The sequence below is a fragment of the Elephas maximus genome, chromosome 12 (assembly GCF_024166365.1).
Source record: "Elephas maximus indicus isolate mEleMax1 chromosome 12, mEleMax1 primary haplotype, whole genome shotgun sequence".
NCBI lineage: Eukaryota > Metazoa > Chordata > Mammalia > Proboscidea > Elephantidae > Elephas > Elephas maximus.
This window is the reverse complement of record NC_064830.1, coordinates 88814788-88835382: the sequence shown is the minus strand read 5'-3', so window position 1 is coordinate 88835382 and position 20595 is coordinate 88814788. Positions and strand designations below refer to the sequence as shown.

The 20595-nt window shown below is 53.1% G+C and overlaps 2 protein-coding genes across 4 annotated transcripts in view; both read left to right on the top strand.

The window, feature by feature from the left end:
• The first annotated feature begins 6084 nt into the window (after positions 1 to 6084).
• Positions 6085 to 16513, top strand: SH2B1 (SH2B adaptor protein 1). Of its 3 annotated transcripts, none has more exons than XM_049903951.1 (9): positions 6085 to 6196; positions 8631 to 9658; positions 9953 to 10054; positions 10336 to 10427; positions 10538 to 10713; positions 12339 to 12542; positions 12758 to 12969; positions 13108 to 13279; positions 13990 to 16513. In XM_049903951.1, exons 2-9 carry the CDS (start codon positions 8720 to 8722, stop codon positions 14361 to 14363), a joined length of 2271 nt encoding a protein of 756 aa, XP_049759908.1. In that variant the 5' UTR covers positions 6085 to 6196; positions 8631 to 8719; the 3' UTR covers positions 14364 to 16513. The 3 variants fall into 3 exon arrangements, with proteins under 3 accessions (XP_049759908.1, XP_049759911.1, XP_049759910.1); XM_049903954.1 differs by lacking the exon at positions 6085 to 6196 and adding an exon at positions 13709 to 13808 and having other exon boundaries at positions 6363 to 9658; positions 13990 to 14097; XM_049903953.1 differs by lacking the exon at positions 6085 to 6196 and adding an exon at positions 13709 to 13808 and having other exon boundaries at positions 6363 to 9658; positions 13108 to 13332; positions 13990 to 14081.
• A 520-nt stretch (positions 16514 to 17033) lies between these two features.
• Positions 17034 to 20595, top strand: part of ATP2A1 (ATPase sarcoplasmic/endoplasmic reticulum Ca2+ transporting 1) — a 17701-nt gene continuing 14139 nt past the window's right edge. Inside the window, exons 1-5 of the mRNA XM_049903977.1 lie at positions 17034 to 17426; positions 17948 to 18025; positions 19041 to 19198; positions 19518 to 19535; positions 19942 to 20024. Of these exons, the coding sequence (XP_049759934.1) occupies positions 19081 to 19198; positions 19518 to 19535; positions 19942 to 20024 (219 nt within the window). The 5' untranslated portion in view covers positions 17034 to 17426; positions 17948 to 18025; positions 19041 to 19080. The remainder of the gene's footprint in view (positions 17427 to 17947; positions 18026 to 19040; positions 19199 to 19517; positions 19536 to 19941; positions 20025 to 20595) is intronic.

Here is a 20595-nt window from a genome sequence, read left to right as displayed (position 1 = left end):
GATGATGAATGTCATTTCTGTTTAAGCCAGGCTGTGCCAGAGTTGTCTGTTCTTTACAGCCAAATCCATCCTAACAGATACTCTCTCTTATAGCAGTTGGTATCCTGAGACAGAGTTCTTGGTTTTACTTGCCTGAGACTATGAGTGCCTTGAGTAGGGCCAGGACCAAGCATCATTTATCTATCTCTGTGTCCCTGGTGCCTGGCTGCGGTAGACCTCTGCAAATGTTCGCAGCTGAACTATTAATGAGCCTTCGCAAACTGACTGTGGTGCTCCAGATTAACATGTCCAAAACAGGACTCTTCGTTCTCTCCCACACCCTCCTTAAAAACCAAACCAAATCCATTGCCATCAAGTTGATTCTGACTCACAGTGACCCTACACGACAGGGTAGAACACCCTCCTTACACATCTGAATAAATGGCACCACCATTCTCCCTCCCTCTCACCCCCCACACCTAACCCATTACTCAGTTTTCTCTCCAAAATATATCCCGAATGTGACCACTTCTCACTACCTCCACTGCCAACATGGTGGTTCAGTCCGGAATCATCTCATCTAGGTTACTGGAGAACTCTCTATTGAATCTCCTGGGTTTTATTCTTATCCCTAATACCCGTCATTCTCCACACAGCACCCAGGTCGGTCGCTTTAAAATGCCGATCACAAGTTAATATTCCCTCAATGATTCCTCACTGTACTTAGAGTAAAATCTAAATTCCTACTTTAAATGGGTGAATTAGATCTCAATAAAAGCTGTTACAGAAAAATAATCAAACTCCTCCCTCTGGCCCACAAGGCCTACGTGATCTGGCCCCTGCCCACCTCTCTTGACTTTCCGCTCTCTCTCCCAGCCACACTGGCCATCCTTCTGCTCTGCAGACATCCCACGATTGTTTCTACCTCAGGGTCTTTGCAGATTTCTCCCCTCTTCCTGGAATGCTCTTCGTTGCAGCTTTCCCCATGCCTTGTTCCTTTTCATTATTTAAGGCCCACCTCATTTTTTTTTTTTCAGATGTCATCTCCTGAGCCTAAAGTAGCACCCAACTCACCCTCTTATCCTTGTTTTTCCTCAAAGCACCCAAATATCCAGAATTAGTTTAAAAAACCCGCTGTCCAGTCAATTCAAACTCATAGCAACCCTATAGGACAAAGAACTGCCCCCATAGGGTTTCCTAGGCTGTAATCTTTAGGGAAGCAGACTGCCACATCTTCCTCCTTTGTAGCACATGGTGGATTCAAACTGCCAACCTTTTGGTTAGCAGCTGAGTGCTTAACTACTATGCAACTAGGGCTCCTTTCTTATTAGTTTGCTTGGATTTTTTTCCTTTCTCATGACAGTAAGAACTTATTTTTTACTCTAAGAATAGTGCCTAACCCTTAAGTGAATAATAAGTATTTGCTGAACGAATTATTTGTTGAATCATTTTTATTGAGCATTTGTTATTGGCTTATTTTGATGTTTTCAGTGGAAAGCAAAATTTGTATTCACATTCATTTTATAAATAAAGGTGAGTAACTACTTGGGCCTCAGCTTTATTATCTATAAAGTGGGGCTAGGCTGAAGAGGTTGTAGTCTCTGATATTTTAAGATTTTTTTGTAGCTCTAACTTATAAAAGGAGGGTGCGGTCTGGTGTACTTGAAATGAGTACTGGGCTGGTCCACCAACTTAGGGGCAAACTGAGGACTAGGACCCCAAATTTTGTCCTCAGTGTCACGCAACAAAACCCTTACTGGAAGCTCAAGGGCATCCTTCACTCTTCTCGTCCTCACCAGCGAGCCTGGCAATGGCGCCTCAGAAAACTCTGGACATTCCCCTTGGTACCAACCTATTGCACTGCCTATCAGGCCTCTCCTGGACCACTGCACCAACTTCCTCCTTGCCTCCAGGCCTACCCCCTCATCCCCCAGCCATCTGCATACTGGCCCCATATGCCCTTCCAAACACAGAGCTCTGACACACTCATGTCCCTGAGACATGACTGGGGACATTCCAACTTGAAACACTTTGGACATGTCACACAAAAGCTACTAAGTAAAAGGCACTTGAGAAGTGGCCTAGGTGGGTCAGCCACAGGTTGCTTCCTAGAGGAAGCCACACTTCGGAGCCTGAAACCAGAGAGAGGAAGATTGGCAGAGGAGGGAAATGTGTGTATGTCCAGAGGCAGAGCCTGAGTGAAGCAGGAGTACTGAAGAGTGTCCTGATTGAACAGGGCATGGTTTGGAAGGATAGGAGGTCCTGGCCAAAGTACCAGGGCTGAATTTGACAACCCAGAAAAGAAGACAAAATAGGAGAAGTCTTCTCTTCGGGATAGGGGAAGGTCAAGATGACCTCTAAAAGGACTCTACAAGCAAAGACTCCCCCTTCAGTCAGAGACTCCTGGTTTCCTTTGAAGAGCCACCCTCCACCATGTTCTGCCCATGAAGTTTGGTTGGAGCTGAGCCCATCCCTATCTCCGATTATGGGTCCGTGATTCAGTGTTTACCAATCAGCATAATCCACCCCTCATGGTTCTAAGTGATTGGTTCGAGGATGGTCACTGGGTGACCCAGCCCTGTTTCATTTGCTGGAACTATCAGGAAAGTCATGATCTTTTTCTGCTACAGTTAAGCTGAAAGAATGTAAGCTTAGAGCTGCTGGGGCCCATTTTGTTACCTGTGAGGGGACCACCTGCCTAGGAATGAGAACAGTCCAGAGGAAAGCAGAGCTAAGAGACTGAAACCAAGTTCAGTTAACATTGAGCCTCTGGTTCCAGCCATGCCTGAAGTCATTCTACTTTGGACTTTTCAGTTCTGTGAACCAGTAAGCTCCCCCTTCTTTTCATGTTTAAGCTAACTTAAATTGGGGTTGCCATTACTTATAGCTGAAAGCATCGTATTACATCCCCTGTTCCTGAGATAGAAGTGCTTCTCCCCTTCATATTAATACCTTGGCTTAACCTGGGACTTGGATTCCATCCCATCTCACCTTGCCCAGAACCTTGTTCCATCAATTATTATTCCTTCTACTGGCTCGTTTCCCCTGAGACTTCCAACATAATTAAGTCTCCCTCGGAATACAAACAAACAAGCCAACCTTCCTCTCTAATTGTTGTTGTCTGCCATCAAGTTAATTCCAACTCATAGTGACCCTACTGGGCAGAGTAGAACTGCCCCATAGAATTTCCTAGGCTGAAACCTTTACAGAGCAAATCCCAGGTCTTTTCTCCTGCCGAGCAGCTAGTGGGTTCAAACCACCGATCTTTCTGTTAGCAGTCAAGCACTTAACCATTGCACCAGCAGGGCTACAAACCTATCTGTATCTCTCCTTCCCTTTTTCAGCCAAGCTGTGTAGGACAGCTCTCCACATTCCTCCCACTCTTCACCTCCCATTCACTCCTCAATCTACTAGATTCTGGCTTCTGCTACCACCACTTCTCTAAAATTACTCTTACCGAGGTCACTCAGCCATGTCAGCCATTAATTCCTTCTGCAGGAGACAATGGCAGTGCACAGCCCAGAATCCCTTGGATCCATTTTTAAAACCTGTGTGTTTACCCATTCTCCTATACCTCCTATATTCCCACATCCCGTGGTCTTCGGTTGTGGTTTCACTCAAGACAGTTATAACTTCCAGATCTTTTTTTTTTTTTTTTTTGAGAAACGCCCTCAGGCTACGGGAGGCTTTGCGTTGATGGAAGTGCCTGGGAACCGATATCTCCTGGGGCCAGCTCTTAGTCAATGACTGAGGGATGTTGGAGTATGAAAGCCCCAGCTCCCTTGTTTCCAAACAAATCTGAAGCATAAGTTACATCCAGAGGTCCCCTGTGGAATCAGAATTTACTACTCCCTGAGATCACACACTTGCTTGGCTTCCTCTCCTTCCCTCTCCTGCTTCCCTATTCCCTTACCAGTTTTTCCTGGTAGCACTTAATCAATCACTCGCACACAAATCCTCATTTAAGGGTGTGCTTCTGGGAAGCCTGACCCAAGACGTCGTCTCAGCACTTTCTACTGCTCTTTCCTACCTGTTAAAAATGTTGACTATTCCCCAGAACTAGGTTCTGGACCTCTTCTCTCTACATGTACTACCTGGACAATCTCATTCATGTCCATGGCTTCAACCACGACTTGTATCTGATCACTAAACTGCTTTGTAAAGCTCAGAATGTAGATCCATCTCTGTTGAACAGCTCCACTTGGTTGTTCATGGACTGTCCAATACAGTAGCCACTAGCCACATATGGCTATTTTCATTTAAATTTTAATTACTGTAAATAAAACTTCAGTTTTTTTATTCCTTAGTCACACTAGTCACATTTCAAGTGCTCAACAGCCACATGTGGCTAATGGCTACCACATTGGGCACTGCTGACAGAGAACATTTCAACCATCGCAGAAAGTTGTATTGGATAGCTTAGACAAAACACTTTGAAACCTAACTCATCATCATCAGCTGTTTGCCTTTCTGTATTCCTCAGCTGTACCTCTCCAAAACAATGAGAAGCCAACTACAGAGAAACAAGCATGTAAGGTGGGGGAGGGGTAGAGGGAGAGCCACAGGAATAGGGTCCTTTCCATTGACATCTTCCTCTGAAACTGGAAAGAGGGATGGACACAGATGGTGATGAAGACCTTACAGAGGCCACTTCTGAGCTGAAGTTAGTTTGGTTAGAGCAGGGGTAGAGCTGGGGGACTAAGAGTGGCTAGGCCAGAACTTGCCCTTCCCAGTGAGTTTTTCCAACTCCATCTTGGCAGCAGCAGCTTTGGGTAAATATTCTTACACGAGTCAGGGCACTTATCCATCTCCATCTTTTGCGTTTCCTTGTCTCTGTGTTCCAGGATGGGCACTTGATCCAAGCCAATCAGTTCTGGAAATTTTACTGGAAATCTCAGAGTTGAGATATGTTCTTTCCACTTGAGTTGCTAAGCTATTAGGACTTAAGCTTGAAGTTATGGAAAGCCATCTTGCCACTAAAAAGAGTTAACTGAGAGTGAAGCTAAGTGCATGGGGAGAGCAGAGCCCAGAGATGGTGAGATGGATTCCTGACATCTTCTGGCCCTGTATTCAGCTATTCCTAAAGAAGTTTTGATTCACTATGGACTTTTCAATTACTTCAGCCGCCAACACTACCAGTTGCCCTCAAGTCCATTCCCACTCACCGCGACCCCATGTGTGTGAGAGGAGAACTGTGCCCCATAGGGTTTTCAAGGGCTGATTTTCGAAGTAGATGCAAGACCTTTCTTCAAGGCACCTCTGGGTGTACTCCAATCTCCTACTGGTTAGCAGTGGAGCGGTTTAAAACCCTCTGCCTCACCCAGGGATTCCCTTGAGCCAACAGATTCCCTGGTTGTTTAGGCCAACTGGAGCTGGGGCAGTTAGAGACCCGGCTGACAGAGGATCTCATTGTGTTCATGATTTCAATTATTCTCTATATCTTAAGGGTTCTCGATTTCTCTATCTGGCCTTGATGTCTCTTCTGAGCCCGGGGCTTATGTGTCCATTGGCCTTCTTAGGTCTCACAAGCACGTCCAAAATTGACCTCATTATTTCCACATCATCTTTATTTTCTGTCGACCACCTGCCTCTTCCTTCAGAGAAGCCAAGGTCGTAAGTTCAGGCTCCGCCTTCTCGAGGGGCCTCCCCAAGGTCACCCGCGTCTTCCCTCGCCCAGTTCCTTGAGGGCGGTGTCCGCGTCCCCCTCAGTAGCCAGGCCGGGCGCTCTAGGCTGCAGCGGATTCTCCAGAAAGCCTTATCATCTCGCTGGTTGCCGGTACCCGAGGGCTACTCTAGCCTTCAACCGTGCTTCGGGACTCTATCCCTTGAAGTGGCTTCTCTATGGTTGACTTCTATTTTTTGGCCCGAATCTCCTCCGGGAGGACGCTTTGGTGGGATCCAACCCCTTCCCATGGCTGCTTCTGTGGTCCCTTTTACGTGCAACTGGGAAAGTCAATAAAGTCCTGCAAGACTCGCACCTCATTAGCTCCTGCAGGGTCTGTGCCCGAAACGAGGATGGCGGAAGTGGGTATGAAGCTGCCCTTCCCTCTCGCCTCTGTTCTCTATGATCTCTTCCTTCGGTGACGGGAAAAGGGTCCCAGCGCCTGCGCAGAACTGGCCTGGGAACTGGTCGCGGAGAGGGGGGAGGGAGCGGGAGCTGCCGCCGCTGCCGCCGCCGCCGCCGCCGCCGAAGCTAACCGCGGGGACCGAGATGCAGGTGGGACCGGAACCGGAACCCCCCCTTCAAGTACCTTTTCCCTCTCCGCGATCTGGCCCCAGCACCTGAGAGGAGCCTTGAATGGGGGACGTGGGGGGGCCAGGGCAGGAGGTGCGCGCGGCGCCGGAGGGGGTGCAGCAGACAGGGCTGGTTCCCAGGAGGCTGCGGCCCCGGGGAATGGGCGGGCGGGGGTGTCCAGGGAGTAGCGTCGAGTTGGAGTGGATTGACCACCAGGCCCGGAGGGTCCGAGCCAAGAGCGGAGCCTGCACCCTCAGCCACCCGCTCTTCGGGAAATATCAGAACTGAGCCAGAAGGCAGGTGCACCGGGAAAATGTGTCTGAGTCCTGCTTGGGAAAAGAGAAACTGAGTCACCAGCTTAGGAGCCGAGGGGTCAGCGGGCCTGACGGGGGGCTGTGTCTTCCGGTGGTGCAGAGGGTTCGGTGGGCCTGTGTGAGCTGAGGTGGCCTGTGGCTGGAAATCGGTCTCTCTGCTGTGCCTGCACCTCTTGGCTCAGTTCCCCTGTGCTCTGTGACTCCTGCATCTCTTGGCCTCTTCTCTTGGTTTGGAGTTGTCCCTATGGTTAGGGCCTGCTGAATGTGTAGAGCCTAGGCCAAGGAGGAAGGAGAGGTGCCTGACTTGGAGCCAGGCTGTGGGGCTGTGCATCTGAGCAGGAGTCTGAGGTCTCTGAGGGCTTAGGTAGACTTTCCTGAGCTGCCCTCACCTAGTTTGGGGGCTGTTATCTTCCAGTATTATGAAACAGAGAAGCACTAACAAAAGAACCATGGGTTGTAAAGCCCATGATCAGCTCCACCAATTTCTAGTTATTAAAATCTTGGTAAACCTTTTCTTTTCTCTAATTTCTCTTTTAGAAGATTGGAACCATAATCCTGTTCTCCCCCACAAAGATAAAAGATGATGGCAGTAGTATATTGTGTGCTTACTTTGTGTCAAGGACTAACATTCCATTTAATTCTCCTGAAAGTTCTAAGAAGTAGGAATTGTTAGTTCTGTTTTACAGTTAAGAAAGCCGAGGCTCAGAGAAGACCAGTAATTTGCTCAAGATCACATCGCTAATAGGCGGCAGATCTAGGATTGGATTCCAACTCTCACTCCAGAACCCGTGGCCTTAACCACTAAGCTAAACAGCCCTTACGACACCCTTCCCAGTAAGAGATGGGGAGATGAAAAGTCCTAGAATCCCCAGCTCTCTGTTATGTGACGAGCCCAACCAACAGTCTCTCCTTCCCAGATGCAGCTGCTTCTGGGCCCCAGACTGAAGGGGCACCAAAGAAGTAGCCTGTGGCCATTCCAAGCCTCTTTTACACAGTGCTTGGGCCCTGGGCCCTGGCTTCAGCTTTCAAGACAGTTGCTGCTTCAGTTCATCCATGTTTTGTTCACCCATCCTCACTAATGAATAACTTCCTTTCTCAGAGCTTGAGAGTGGGATGCATGAGGCAGGATCTCTAAGCTCTGTGGGCTCAGCTCCCTTCTGGCCCCCTGAGCTGGGACAGTCAGGGGCTATGGCGAAGGCTGATCCAGCCAGTCCCTGAGCACAACGACTATGCAATGGGAAGAACAGTAGACTTGGAACCCTGAAACTTTTCTGAGCTTCAGTTTCCCCATCTATTATGTTGTGTGCCATCCAGTCAATTCTGACTCATAGTGACCCTATACGACAGGGTAGAACTGCCCTATAGAGTTTCCTAGGGTATTATCTTTATATAGACAGATCTCCAGGTCTTTTCTTCCATGGAGCGGCTGGTGGGATCAAACCGCCAACCTTTTGGTTAGCAGCTGAGCTAACACGACACCTTTTTCATGTATTGTACCAAAAAAAAAAAAAAAAAAAAACCCTTTGCCGTAGAGTCGGTTCCAACTCATAGAAACTCTGTAGGACAGAGTAACACTCTCACAGGGTTTCCAAGGACTGGCTGGTGGACTCAAAATGCCAACCTTTTGGTTAGCAGCTGTAGCTCTTGACCACTACACCACCAGGACTTCTATGAGTCGGAATCGATTTGACAGCACTGGGTTTTCATCGATTATGGGAGTTGTTAAAACTTCCCACAGGAAAAGGTTATGGAAAGCGTGTAATAAATACTGAAGGATCCACTTTGGAGAAGGGAGGTGATCTGAAAAAGCTTCCTTTTTGGAGGAATATGCCTCAAGTACTCTTATCACTTCTACAACCAAAACCAGGGGAAATGGGTTGAGTAGACAGCTGGAGAGGTACAGGCCAGATGTTGGGGAGCTGGTTTACTGGGATATGTGGGGTGCGAGAATCTGGGAAAGGGAAAGGATGCAGTTTAGTTTTCTTCCCCATTGCTCTCTGAGGCGCCTAAAAACAGTAGGGAGTCTCTGACTCGGGGTGGGGCTCTCCCCCCAGTCCCACCCCAGCAGTGACTCTGTCTGTGCCTCTCTCTTCCTTCTGCAGCTGCTGCCGCTCACCCCGTGTCTTCCAGCCACTTCCCTCTTTGCTGTCCCTCCCCACAGGCTCCCCCTCTCTACCTCCTGGGGACCATCATGAATGGTGCCCCTTCCCAGGAGGATGGGGCTTCCCCCTCCCCTCCACCATTGCCACCACCCCCTCCCCCAAGTTGGCGGGAGTTCTGCGAGTCCCATGCCCGGGCTGCTGCCCTGGATTTTGCCCGCCGTTTCCGCCTCTACCTGGCCTCCCACCCCCAATATGCAGGGCCTGGGGCTGAGACTGCCTTCTCCCGCCGTTTTGCTGAGCTCTTCCTGCAGCACTTTGAAGCTGAGGTGGCCCGGGCCTCTGGCTCCCTCTCACCACCCATCCTGGCTCCCCTGAGTCCTGGAGTGGAGATCCCACCACATGACCTGCCCCTGGAGAGCTGCAGGGTGGCCAGGCCCCTGGCTGTGCTGGGCCCTTCTCGGTCATCTGAGGACCTGGCCTGCCCCATCCCTTCCTCGGGCTCCTCCTCTTCTACGACCTCTTCGAAGCCGAAGCTAAAGAAACGCTTCTCCCTCCGCTCAGTGGGCCGCTCTGTCCGAGGTTCAGTCCGTGGCATCCTACAGTGGCGGGGAACTGTTGACCCTCCCTCGCCAGCTGGGCCTCTGGAGACCTCATCAGGCCCCCCGGTCTTAGGCGGAAACAGCAACTCCAACTCCTCCGGTGGGGCTGGGAACAGTGGTCGGGGACTGACTGGTGATGGCTCGTCCCCTGGGGAAAGATGGACTCACCGTTTTGAGAGGCTGAGACTGAGTCGGGGAGGGGGGACCTTGAAGGATGGTGCAGGGATGGTGCAGAGGGAAGAGCTGCTGAGTTTCATGGGTGCTGAAGAAGCAGCCCCTGACCCAGCTGGAGTGGGCCGGGGAGGAGGGGCAGCCGGGCCAACCTCAGGGGGAGGAGGGCAACCTCAGTGGCAGAAGTGTCGCTTACTGCTGCGAAGCGAAGGAGAAGGAGGAGGAGGAAGCCGCCTGGAGTTCTTTGTACCACCCAAGGTGAGGCTTGGAGGGGAGTGGGTGACTGGGAGAGCAAGTGATAGAGCAGCCAGATCGGTAACTCAGCCCTGCAGATAAGCTTGTGGTTTACCAGCCCACACACCTAGCTTTGCTTGCTTTTCGTTTTTAAAGCCAGCTCCTGGCTTTGGGTTAGTAGCTGTGAAGAGGACTGAGAAAGCGGTGCTTTTGTCTAACTCACGTAGGGTGTAGAAGGAAAGCTGAATCTTGTAGGGGGGAAGCGGAGGAGGGAATGATGATCTCTGTTCAGCCCAAATCTGGATTCTGTTCTCCTAGGCATCTCGGCCCCGACTCAGCATTCCCTGCTCTACTATCACGGATGTCCGGACAACCACAGCCCTGGAGATGCCTGACCGGGAGAACACGTTCGTGGTTAAGGTAGGAGCTCTGAGCCCCCCACCATCTGGAGCATGTGTGCTGGGGAGAAAACGCTCAGCACTTTTAAGCGAGGGACGTTGACGGAAGGTGGTGTGTGTAAAGTTCCTTGAGAGCGTGTCCCTGGTGCTGCAGCTTTTCTGGGAGAGAGAAAGAGAGGGAAGAGGTTCTTGTTCTCATTAGGGGTGGATTAGGGCCTCAGGACCTGGAAGTCCCCTGTGGGCCTCCTCCCTGCCCTCTTGCCATGGCTGAGGCCGTCCTCTTGTCCCCCTCTCGATCCGTAGGTGGAAGGCCCCTCAGAGTATATCCTGGAGACAACTGATTCTCTACATGTGAAGGCCTGGGTGTCTGACATCCAAGAATGCCTGAGCCCAGGGTGAGGGACCTGACTTCAGTCACTGAAGGGACGTGGGAGTGGGATGGGGAACAGCCTTGTACCTTCTCCTAGTGACTTTCCTCCCAGCACCATTCTCCTTGTCTCTGCAGACCCTGCCCTGCTACCAGTCCCCGCCCCATGACCCTCTCTCTGGTCCCTGGAACCTCATTCCTTACAAGGGAGAACACAGACAGCCTGGAGCTGCCCTGCCTGAATCACTCAGAGAGCCTGCCCAGCCAGGATCTGCCGCTGGGAGCCAGTGAGAGCAACGACCGCCTGTCACAGGGTAAGGGTGGAGTCTTAGAGGGCTGTGATCCTCAGAACCGGCCTCACAAGAACCCCTGCTGTCAGGCCTGGACCCTTTCTCTAGACTCTGCTATGCACTCCATTCCTGTTCCCCACCCCACCCCAGAATGCTTGTCTTCCCTGGACATGCAGGGCACTCTCAAGCTGTGGTTTACCTTTTAGAACCATTATCATCACCACCCCACAGGCCCCCAGCAAACTCCTATCCAACCTTCTATGCCCAGGCTTGCATCTTTTCCATGAAAGTGTCTCCTGCAGCCCACCGCTCAGGCTGGAGATAACCCTTTTCTTCCCCACACTTCCAGAACACGTTGTAAACATTTTTCTTTTGCTCTCACTCTGCATCTCTGTGCTTATGTTGATGGTGCCTTGTTTTCTCTTGACTGTCTCTATGTCTCTGCTGTTTGGCCTGATCAAACATAATGTATCCTACCCCCACACATAGACACACAGAGGCATGGGACTCCGTGACCAGCAGTGCTCACCTGTCCTGACTCGGCTTCCACTGTCCCTCCTGCTCCTTCATTCTGGGCTCAGCTTCACAGTGCCTGGCACTCAGTCTATATTCGGTGTATGAACAAATGAATCACATCTCAGAGCTAGAATGGACCTAACAAGTCATCAGATCCAACCCCCTCATTTCTCAGGCTGCTGAGACCCAGGGAAGTAAAATGGCTTTTCTGAGGCCACCTGAGCGTCACTGACAAAGACAGGAGCTACAACGCCAGCCTCCTGATTCCTGGCCCACTGCTTTCTTCAGTCTGCCCTGGTGCCTCCTCCTGAGTGCTGACTGTGTACAGCATTCACGTAGGCTCAGGCCTGGTTCAGGCCTGGCCCTGTGCTAGGCCCTGGGCAGGGTGGGGGAAGCTGGAGGTGCCTGAGGATGTGCCCCTGGCCCTCCACAGGTGCACAGGCATCCCCTGTCAGAAGCAGCTCCCAGAGAGAGAGCCAGTGCCAGTGTCCTGTGAGCAGCGCAGCAGGAAGCGCCTTGGGAGCCCAGGAGGAAGAGAGCAAATGGGGGGAGGGTGGACTAGGCAGGGAGCACTATACAGAGGAGGCAAGAGAAACGAACGTGGCTTGAGGGGAGGCAGATGGTGAGAGCAGAGACCTGAGGTGGGGTGAACCCAGGATATCTGGGAAAATTGGGTAGGGTCATTGGGTTAAAGTGGAAGGTATACAAACTGAGATAAAGATAAAGTAGGGTAGGTTAGGGGGGATTGATGGAAGGAGGATCTGAGATGCCTCTTTGAATTGGTGACTTTGTCCTATAAGCCAAAAAAAGGACCCCTTTTAAATGTCAAAATATTACAGAGTCCCCCTTTGCTTTTGCAGCAATAGCTGTAATTGCAAATGTTGATCTGGAAAATATATAGGCTCTTCTGGGTGCTAGGACCCCCTTGCAATAGCTTCTGGATGCTAGGACCCCTTTGCAATAACTGCAGCCGTCAGCAGTGTACAGGGTGTCCATAAGGAGCCATTGGCGTCTTGGCCAGCTCATTCCCAGTGTGCACTGGGGAGACTGGCTAGGGGAGAAACAGGCCCAGGTAGACCAGTCCTGCCAAAGTTCTTGCGTTCTCAACTTTGCCATCCTCTGTTTTTTTCCAGGGGCGTATGGGGGCCTCTCAGACCGCCCCTCGGCATCCATCTCCCCCAGTTCCGCCTCCATTGCTGCCTCCCATTTTGACTCAATGGAACTACTCCCCCCAGAGTTGCCCCCCCGCATCCCCATTGAAGAGGGACCCCCACCAGGGACAGTTCATCCCCTCTCAGCCCCTTACCCTCCCCTGGACACTCCAGAAACAGCCACAGGTACTAGAGGTGTAAGTGTGTGTCTGCCTCCAGGCTTGGTTGCCTGCCTTCCTGAATTCCTCTTCCATCTCCGGGTCTTGAGGGATCGGACCCAGAGGGAGGGAAATGGCACTTAAGGGGAGGAGACGCCTCAAGGGGGAAGCAAGGCTTTTATTCTCCAAGATGGGGAAGGCTGCCCTGACACCCCGGTTTCCCTCCCTCTCTCCTTCCTGAAGGGTCATTCCTGTTCCAGGGGGAGCCAGAGGGAGGTGAGGGGGACCAGCCCCTCTCAGGATATCCGTGGTTCCATGGGATGCTTTCTCGACTCAAGGCTGCCCAGTTAGTGTTAGCAGGAGGTACTGGCTCCCATGGCGTGTTCCTGGTACGGCAGAGTGAGACGAGGCGGGGTGAATATGTTCTCACTTTCAACTTCCAGGGCAAGGCCAAGGTGAGTGATGCAGGGGCAGAGGTTCTGCTCCATGCAGAGAGCTTGCGGGTAGAGGGGGGACACTGCTGTCGAGGGAAGTTGGGTTTTATAATTGGCTAGGCTTCAGCTCCCACTTCACATTACTCATCCTGCCCTCAGCACCTACGTTTGTCGCTGAATGAGGAGGGTCAGTGCCGGGTCCAGCACCTGTGGTTCCAGTCCATTTTCGATATGCTCGAGCATTTCCAGGTGCACCCCATCCCTCTGGAGTCTGGAGGCTCCAGTGACGTTGTCCTTGTCAGCTATATCGTATCCTCCCAGCGGCAGCAGGGTGAGCAGAGCAGGTCTGCAGGGGAGAAGGTGCCCGTGCACCCAAGAAGTGAGGTGTGTGTGCCAGAAAGATGGGGCGGGGGGCTGTGACGAGGAGAGGCCTTGCTAGGGGAGAGCAGGGTAGAGGAGGCTCCTGCTAGGATGTAGGAAGGCAGAGGGCTCCTCGCTGGAGCCGGGTGGGAGTTGAGAGTTGGGCTGGTGCATCCCCATTCCATCAGACTCCTTGTGCCATCATCTGTCTCCCAGACCCATCCTCCCAGCCTTGTCTTTGCCCTTCGTCACAGCCTTGCCTTGGGCCTGCCCTTCTTGGGGATTGCTCAGTCTGACCCCCTACCCTCCTCCCTTGATGTCTGATGTCCCTGTCTGATCTCTCCCTCTTCCCCATCCCAACGTCCCATCTGCCCCGCCCGTTCCCCCCTCCCGCCCCCAGGCCGGGAGCAGGCCAGGAGCCATGCAGGGGTGTGCAAGGGAGATCGATGCCACCCCGATGCCTCCTCCACCCTCATGCCCTTCGGAGCGAGTGACCGTGTGTAAGTGTGGTCCTCCTCTCACCGCCGCCCATGATCCATCTTCCATGGATGGGGGGTTGCTCAGGAGACGGGATGTGGGGGAGATAGCACATGGCTCCTGGGGGACATGAGTGAAGGGGAGGCCACGATAAGAGCTTGCCTCCTTCCACAATCAGTCTGTCTTCTCACCGTTCCTATCCAGAATCGAACACCTCCCATGATCCACCCCAGCCCTCTGAACCCCCTTCATGGACAGATCCCCCACATCCTGGGGCAGAAGAGGCGTCGGGGGCGCCAGAAGTGGCGGCAGCAACAGCCACAGCAGCCAAAGAGAGGCAAGAGAAAGAGAAAGCGGGCAGTGGAGGGGTCCAGGAAGAGCTGGTCCCCGTGGTTGAGCTGGTCCCCATGGTTGAATTGGAAGAGACCATAGGACCAGGCATGGAGGACCAGGGAAGCGCTGGATCTGGTGGGGATGTGGGGATGACCCTGACGGTGCAGCTCCAGCAGCTACCGCTAGGGGGCGACGGAGAAGGGGGCCATCCCAGAGCCATTAATAACCAGTATTCGTTTGTGTGAGACACCCTGCCCCACCCCTTCTCCACTCTTCTGGCTCCCCAGCCCTTGGTTTTTGCGATTAGGGCTGGATAGGGACACAGAGAAGAGGTAGGAACCTCCTCCCCACATGCTTCCTAACCCTTGTTGGCCAAGGGTGTATATGTTGGTACAAGAGGCTCAAGAGCCCTATTAAGTCCCAGTTCATACACTACAGGTGCCCCTTCCCCTGGGCAGGGGATTTGGGCTCCATTACCTCCCTGAGGGGCTCTTACAGTCAGCCCCACCCCTGGGGGCCATTTCCCCATTAACCACGCCTTGTGGCACAAATAGTTAAGCACGTGACTCCTACTAGCCAAAAGGTTGGTAGTTCGAACCCACCCAGAGGCGCCATGGAAGTAAGGCCTGGCGATCTGCTTCCAAAAGGTCACAGCTTTGAAAACCCTGTGGAGCGCAGTTCTGCTCTGCATGTATGGGGTAGCTATGAGTCAGAATCGACTGGACAGAAACTAACAACAACAGCAGCCCAAGGAAGGGTGAGGGGGAAGGGGGAAGGGCTGTCACTTATATTAAGGTTGTTGTTGTTGTTTTAAACAAAATGGAGAAGCATAAATAAATAAAGGGTTTATCACAGTTCTTTCCTGATGGCTGTGGCCAGTGTTTGTAGTGGGAACCCGGACAGGTGGGTAGGAGGCAGCTCACTCCATGTTAATGAGCTGCAGCACTGAGAGGCCTGGCACTGTCCAGCCTGCGCTTTTGGGCCCGTGGCTCCTCTGTGGGCTATGATGTTTGCTGATACGCTGGTAAGTGCAGAGCCAGATAATGCTCACTGAGGTCTCCAGCCACCAAGTACCCTTAATGGGAGAGGGGAAGGAACAGCAGGATCAGTGATCTCCAAGGACCCTTCACACTCTGAATTCTTAAGAATTAACAACCCTATGGAGAAAGCAGGGGGTGGGCATGGTGGCAATGTTGGGAGGGCTTTAATGCGGCAGGCCCAGAGTCTGGTTGCAGAGGGCCTAGGGCAGGCTAACTGCCCCTTCTTGGAGCCAGACTTGGAAGCAGGAGAATGGGAACAGAGCACTGATCTCCGGTCTGGGCTGTGCCTCTCACTTGCTGTGTGTGACCTGCGTGCAGTGTCGCCGGTCTGGGCCTCAGTTTCCTCATCTGTAAAATACAAGCTTTCATCTGTGTTAGAGCTACCCACATGATTTGTTTGGCCAGGATAATGTTTCCATGTGAATTTCACCTTTAAGTTTGGGTTACTGGTTTCTCTTGAAAATCAGAAGATCCAGCCATATGGGGACCACGTCTACATCCGCTCCATCTCCACCAGGCCACTTCACACACATGCCTGCCTGTCTTGTGGGCATCGAGTTGGCAACACCTCCCTGCCACGCCTCCTACTCCTTTGCCCCCCATTATACATAAGCTTTACTCTCTAAATCGGTCTTACTGAACTGTGGCTGTGCCCCCCACAGAGGGCACCCCTGGGCTTCCCAGCTCTGGGTGTGGTAGGTTCCAGTGTGGTGGGGCCAGGGTCTAAAGAATCCCACCCGTTGATTGGTCCTTTCCACCTCCATCCAGCTCTGTCTCTTACATTCCACCCTTTACTTGCCATCTCAGGCAGAGGAGCCTGTACTCCCTTATACCCCTCAGCCTCTGCCCCCACCTCCAGGAGGCCCTACCCATGCTCACGACCTTGCTATTCTGGGCCTCATGTCCTGTCGGGAGATGGACAGGAGACAGCTGAGCACACAGGCCACCCAGGCTCAAGGCTAGCAGGGCAAGGCTGCTGGCTCTCCCTGACTTATCTAATCCCTGGGGCTCCCCCAAATCTTGGCCTTGGAAGACTGGAGATAGAATTGGTCTTCAGAAGGGAGGGATGGTTTGGGAATCGGGGGGCTGTGTTTTCAAAGTGGGATGGCAAGTGAAGGCTGTGGCACCCCAGAGTAAGCAGGACCTGATCCTTTTCTAATCTAGAAGCAACTGGTGCTCCCACCCCTTCCCCTGCCCCAACCCTGCTAGCCTTCAGGGACTTGCCTTCCCAGGACACCCCAATGGCTTGCATGTTTTAGATGGAAGGGCCCAAGAGACTTTCCCTTTAAGCCTTTCTTTACAGATGGTTAAACCAGGCTCAGAACTGGTCAGAAATTGGCCCGCAGTCCAGGCTCTATCTCCATGTCCTTCAGAACTAGGGCTTCTCCCACCCTCCCAGCTTCAGCTTCAGCTCTCAGGTAAGAGAGGTCGAACACCTAACTCTGGGTTTGTTAGGCTTGGAGACCCGCAGTTGGAAGGGATACCAGAGAGCACCTCATGGCTCAACCTTCTTCCATCCCAGTCACATGACCTGCCTCCCTGATGATGACCCTTCTGCAGCTCTTGGCTGGTGGCTTTCCCTTTCTGGGAGGGAAGTTGGTGGAGGTAGAAATGAATAACCCTAAAGGGCCCTGTGAGCAGGAGCCCTGTAAAGCCGGCCACCTTTCCTCAGCTCATGCTGTGGACCCTCTTGAAGCTGCCCATCTGTCCTGTCTTACCCACTTCTCCATGTTTGGCTATTCCTGCTCCATTAAGACAGTGACCCCTGTCACTTGTCCAGGTGGTGGTGGGAGGAAGCCAGCCAGTGCCAAAGGTTTGGTAGATGTTGAGCCTGACTCTGGCCTGAAAAGGTGGGTGCTGGGGCAGATGGAGGAACCTCGGGTCAGGTGGAGGTGCCTGTTAATGTGACCTCAACACTCACGTCCTGCCTTATTGTCTGAGTCCCCTCACCCTATCCCTCAGGTCACAGCAGGACTCTGCTTCACATAGGGAGGGGTTTGTGGGAGCTGTAAAAAGGGGGAGGGACAGAGCACCATGTCCTCAACTCACCCAGGAGACTGCCCATTCCCCAAGTACAGACAGAAGAAGAGATGAGTCTGGGGGCTAAATCCTTAAGTTCCATCCACCCGTGCTGGCCACCCCCACCCTCCAAAACTGGGGGCTTTCCTTCCCTTTGCCCCACTATTTCCCTAGGTTTTTCTCGGCTCAGACCTAGAAGCAGTGTTAAGAACCCTTTCAGTGGCCCATACCCATCACTGCTGATTTCAGGTAACAGAGGTCTAGACAAAGGAAGGACTTGATCCCAGGGTCACATGGCTCCTTCCCCTCACTGACCTTCTCACCATTGCTCTCATTGAACACTCTGCCGTCCTACCCGCCACTGCCCCTACTCCATGGTACCCTCCGTTTTGCTCCCCCAGCAGCTGCCCTGGTGACCACCAAAAGACGCCCCCACGCTGCAGTGAGGGTGGGGGGGTGCGGCTCAGAGCAGCTGCCTCTCTGAGGAAGCTGACACCATGGCCAGCAGCTCAGCGACTTGTGGCTTTGCACCCAGCCCCTGGCCCCCGCCGCCCTGGCTACTGCAGGCCAGCTCTCTGCTGCCCCTTTTCCCCACTGCTCCTCTGACTTCCCTCACCCCCACTGTCCTGTCTCTCTGCCCTTCCCTCCCCCTGCTCTGTTTTTTCCTTATTTCCCCTAGACCTGTCCCCATAAATCTGACCCTCTCCCCATTCCTTGGAGACCCTGCTTTATTCAGCTTCCCAGGCCCCCTTCCCGGATGCCTCTTTCAGTGTGATATGCCTGATACCATCAGGGCCAGAATGGAGTGAAGACTACACACCGTCTGGAGCTGCTATGTAAACCCTTAGGTGAAGAGAGCAGTGTGGGATGACTTGGGGTGACCCCCGCCCCCATGCTGAAACGTTTATCTCTCCCCCTCTGCCATCAGCACATTCTACAGCCTCTTGGATTACCCAGCTGCCTGGGTATCCCATTTTGCCGGGGGCGGGGGGATTCCCTGTCAGAGATGGGGAGGCCCTGAAGGCTGTGTTCCTGGAGGCTGAGTTAAAGTGAAAGGAGGAGGGAGTGTTTGAGGGGAGAGACAGGCAGTCCTGGCTTTGCTCACCAGGGCCTGGACACTAAATCCCTTGTTGATGGCTGAAGCAACCCCTCCCTAGGGTAGGGTTACCATCTTCGGCCCTGTCCACTTGACCCCTCTCCCTTCCCTATTTCCCCTTATCCCCAAAAGATGATCTCCCCCTCTTCAGTGCCTAGAAGGCCTGGGGTGTCTGCTGCCCTTTCAACAAACTAAGTGAAGAAGGAGACTATGGCTGTGGAAACAGGCTAGGATGGGCAAGAAGGGAAGGAGGGTGTGAAGAGAATGAAAGGTGAAGGCCTGAGAGTAGAAGGGCATAAGGAAAGAATCAGGGGTTATGTTGGGGATGGGAAATTCAGTGCAACTGAGGAAGGTGAGGCAATTGGGAGAGGGGTCAGTAAGCAGAAGACGGAAAGTGAAGTCTCTCCTTACCCCCTCCCCTGGGGTTGGGGCCACCTTAGCTTTCCTCATGAGTGACATCTCAGGCTGCAGCCCCACTGTTCCCCCTCCGTCAGCAGAAATCTCTCTCTTCTAGCCCCTCCTGCTGGAGTCTCAGCCAGCCAATCCCTGATCCGGGGGAGGGGGGAACCTGGCCCCCCTACTCCCTCATAAGGACCAGCTGGGGGCTGGGGGGGGTGGCCGGCTGTTGCAAGTGGGACCGGGTGAGAACTTTGTGGAGGGAAGAAAAACCTGGGGGGGTGGGGGGCAGGAGAGAAAAAACAAGATACCCAGACAGACAGGCAGGTGGATACTGAGGAAGGCCCCCACACGTGAGACCCCCCCCGCAGAAGGAACGCACCGCCCCCTGGCCCCCAGGAAGGGAGCACAATGGAGGCTGCACACTCCAAGACCACGGAGGAATGTTTGGCCTATTTTGGGGTGAGTGAGACCACAGGCCTCACCCCAGACCAAGTTAAGCGGCACCTGGAGAAGTACGGCCACAATGGTAAGTGTTCCTTGATAAGGCTGGTAATGCCCTCCTGTACCCTTCCCCCTCCTCCACACACACATACACACCAGAGCCTCTCCCTCTGGGATATCTTAGGGATGAGCTGGGCCATGGTCCAATGGCTGCGGGAGGAAAGAAGAACTGAGAAAACAGGGTCCCTGAGACTCAGAGTTTTGTGAAATATTGTGGGATGACCTTGGTGAATCTCAGCTGCCCTTTGGGTAGCCTGATTCTCTTAGTCACAAAGTCCTGGGTGTGGGGGTCATTGGGCTGAACCCCAAATGAATATTTCCTTTTCTTCTTTTTCCCTGGGCAGAGCTCCCTGCTGAGGAAGGTAAGTTATTGGAATTTCTGAGTAAATGACCTTCCCTCATCTCCATGTCCCACTCCCTTCTCCCTGACTTCTCCCAACCCACTCCTTGGACAAATATCCCTCCCCCAAAGTTAAGAGTCTGGCAGGTGGATGGGGGGGCAGAAGTTTCCAGTCACTTTCTCCTGAAAGTATCCAACCCTTGAACAACTGCCACCACTTTGAAGAGCCTGTTCTTGGACTCCAGGCAGCTCCCTCAGGCCTTCTGTCTGGTGGCAGGTATGCTTAGCCATCACCCCAGGACCTCCCCACTCCAGGCCTGAATCCAGGGCACTCTCAGCCCCTGGACCCCAGCATTCACCTGGAGTCCCAGACATTCATCCTCTTGATCTTAGCCCCAGGGGGCCCTCCCTTTGCCTTTTCGCCTCAGGAAAGTCCCTGTGGGAGTTGGTGATAGAGCAGTTTGAAGACCTCCTGGTGCGCATCCTTCTCCTGGCCGCCTGCATTTCCTTTGTAAGTGTGGGAGTGCATATGGGGGCTGGCTGGGGGTGAGTTGGGAGTATTAGAGAGTCTGCTTGCGGCCGAGGTGAGGGGGGCTCCCAATCATCAAGTCCTCTAGTCCAAGCCCTCAGCGTCCTATTTTACAGACCAGAGCTGGAGAGAAGGGCATGCTGATTCTCATCCCCCTTCACCCTCCCCCACCCCCCGAAGGCAGATTTTATTTTAACCTTTACGGGTAAAAAAAAAAAAATCCTCAATCAAAATATTAAAGCTAAGCCACCCAGGCAGCCTCAAGGGCTTGGAAGGCTTGGGTTACTCCCTTGAAGCGCCAGGCTTCCGGAAGGTTCAGAACCCAAGCCTAGCTGCGGCTCACGGGCCCACAGACTACTACTCCCGGCATGCTCCGGGACCCGCGCGCCGCTCCACCAATCCCGGGGCATCCTGGCGCCCTGCCCCGCCCTCCTGACGCTGATTGGTCGAGGGGAAGACCCCCCCCCAGAAGCGGGAAGGAGTCGCTGGTGCGGTGGTGACTCCAAATGTGGCCCTAAAGCCCAGACCCTTCCCTTCCCATGGCCTCGCACCC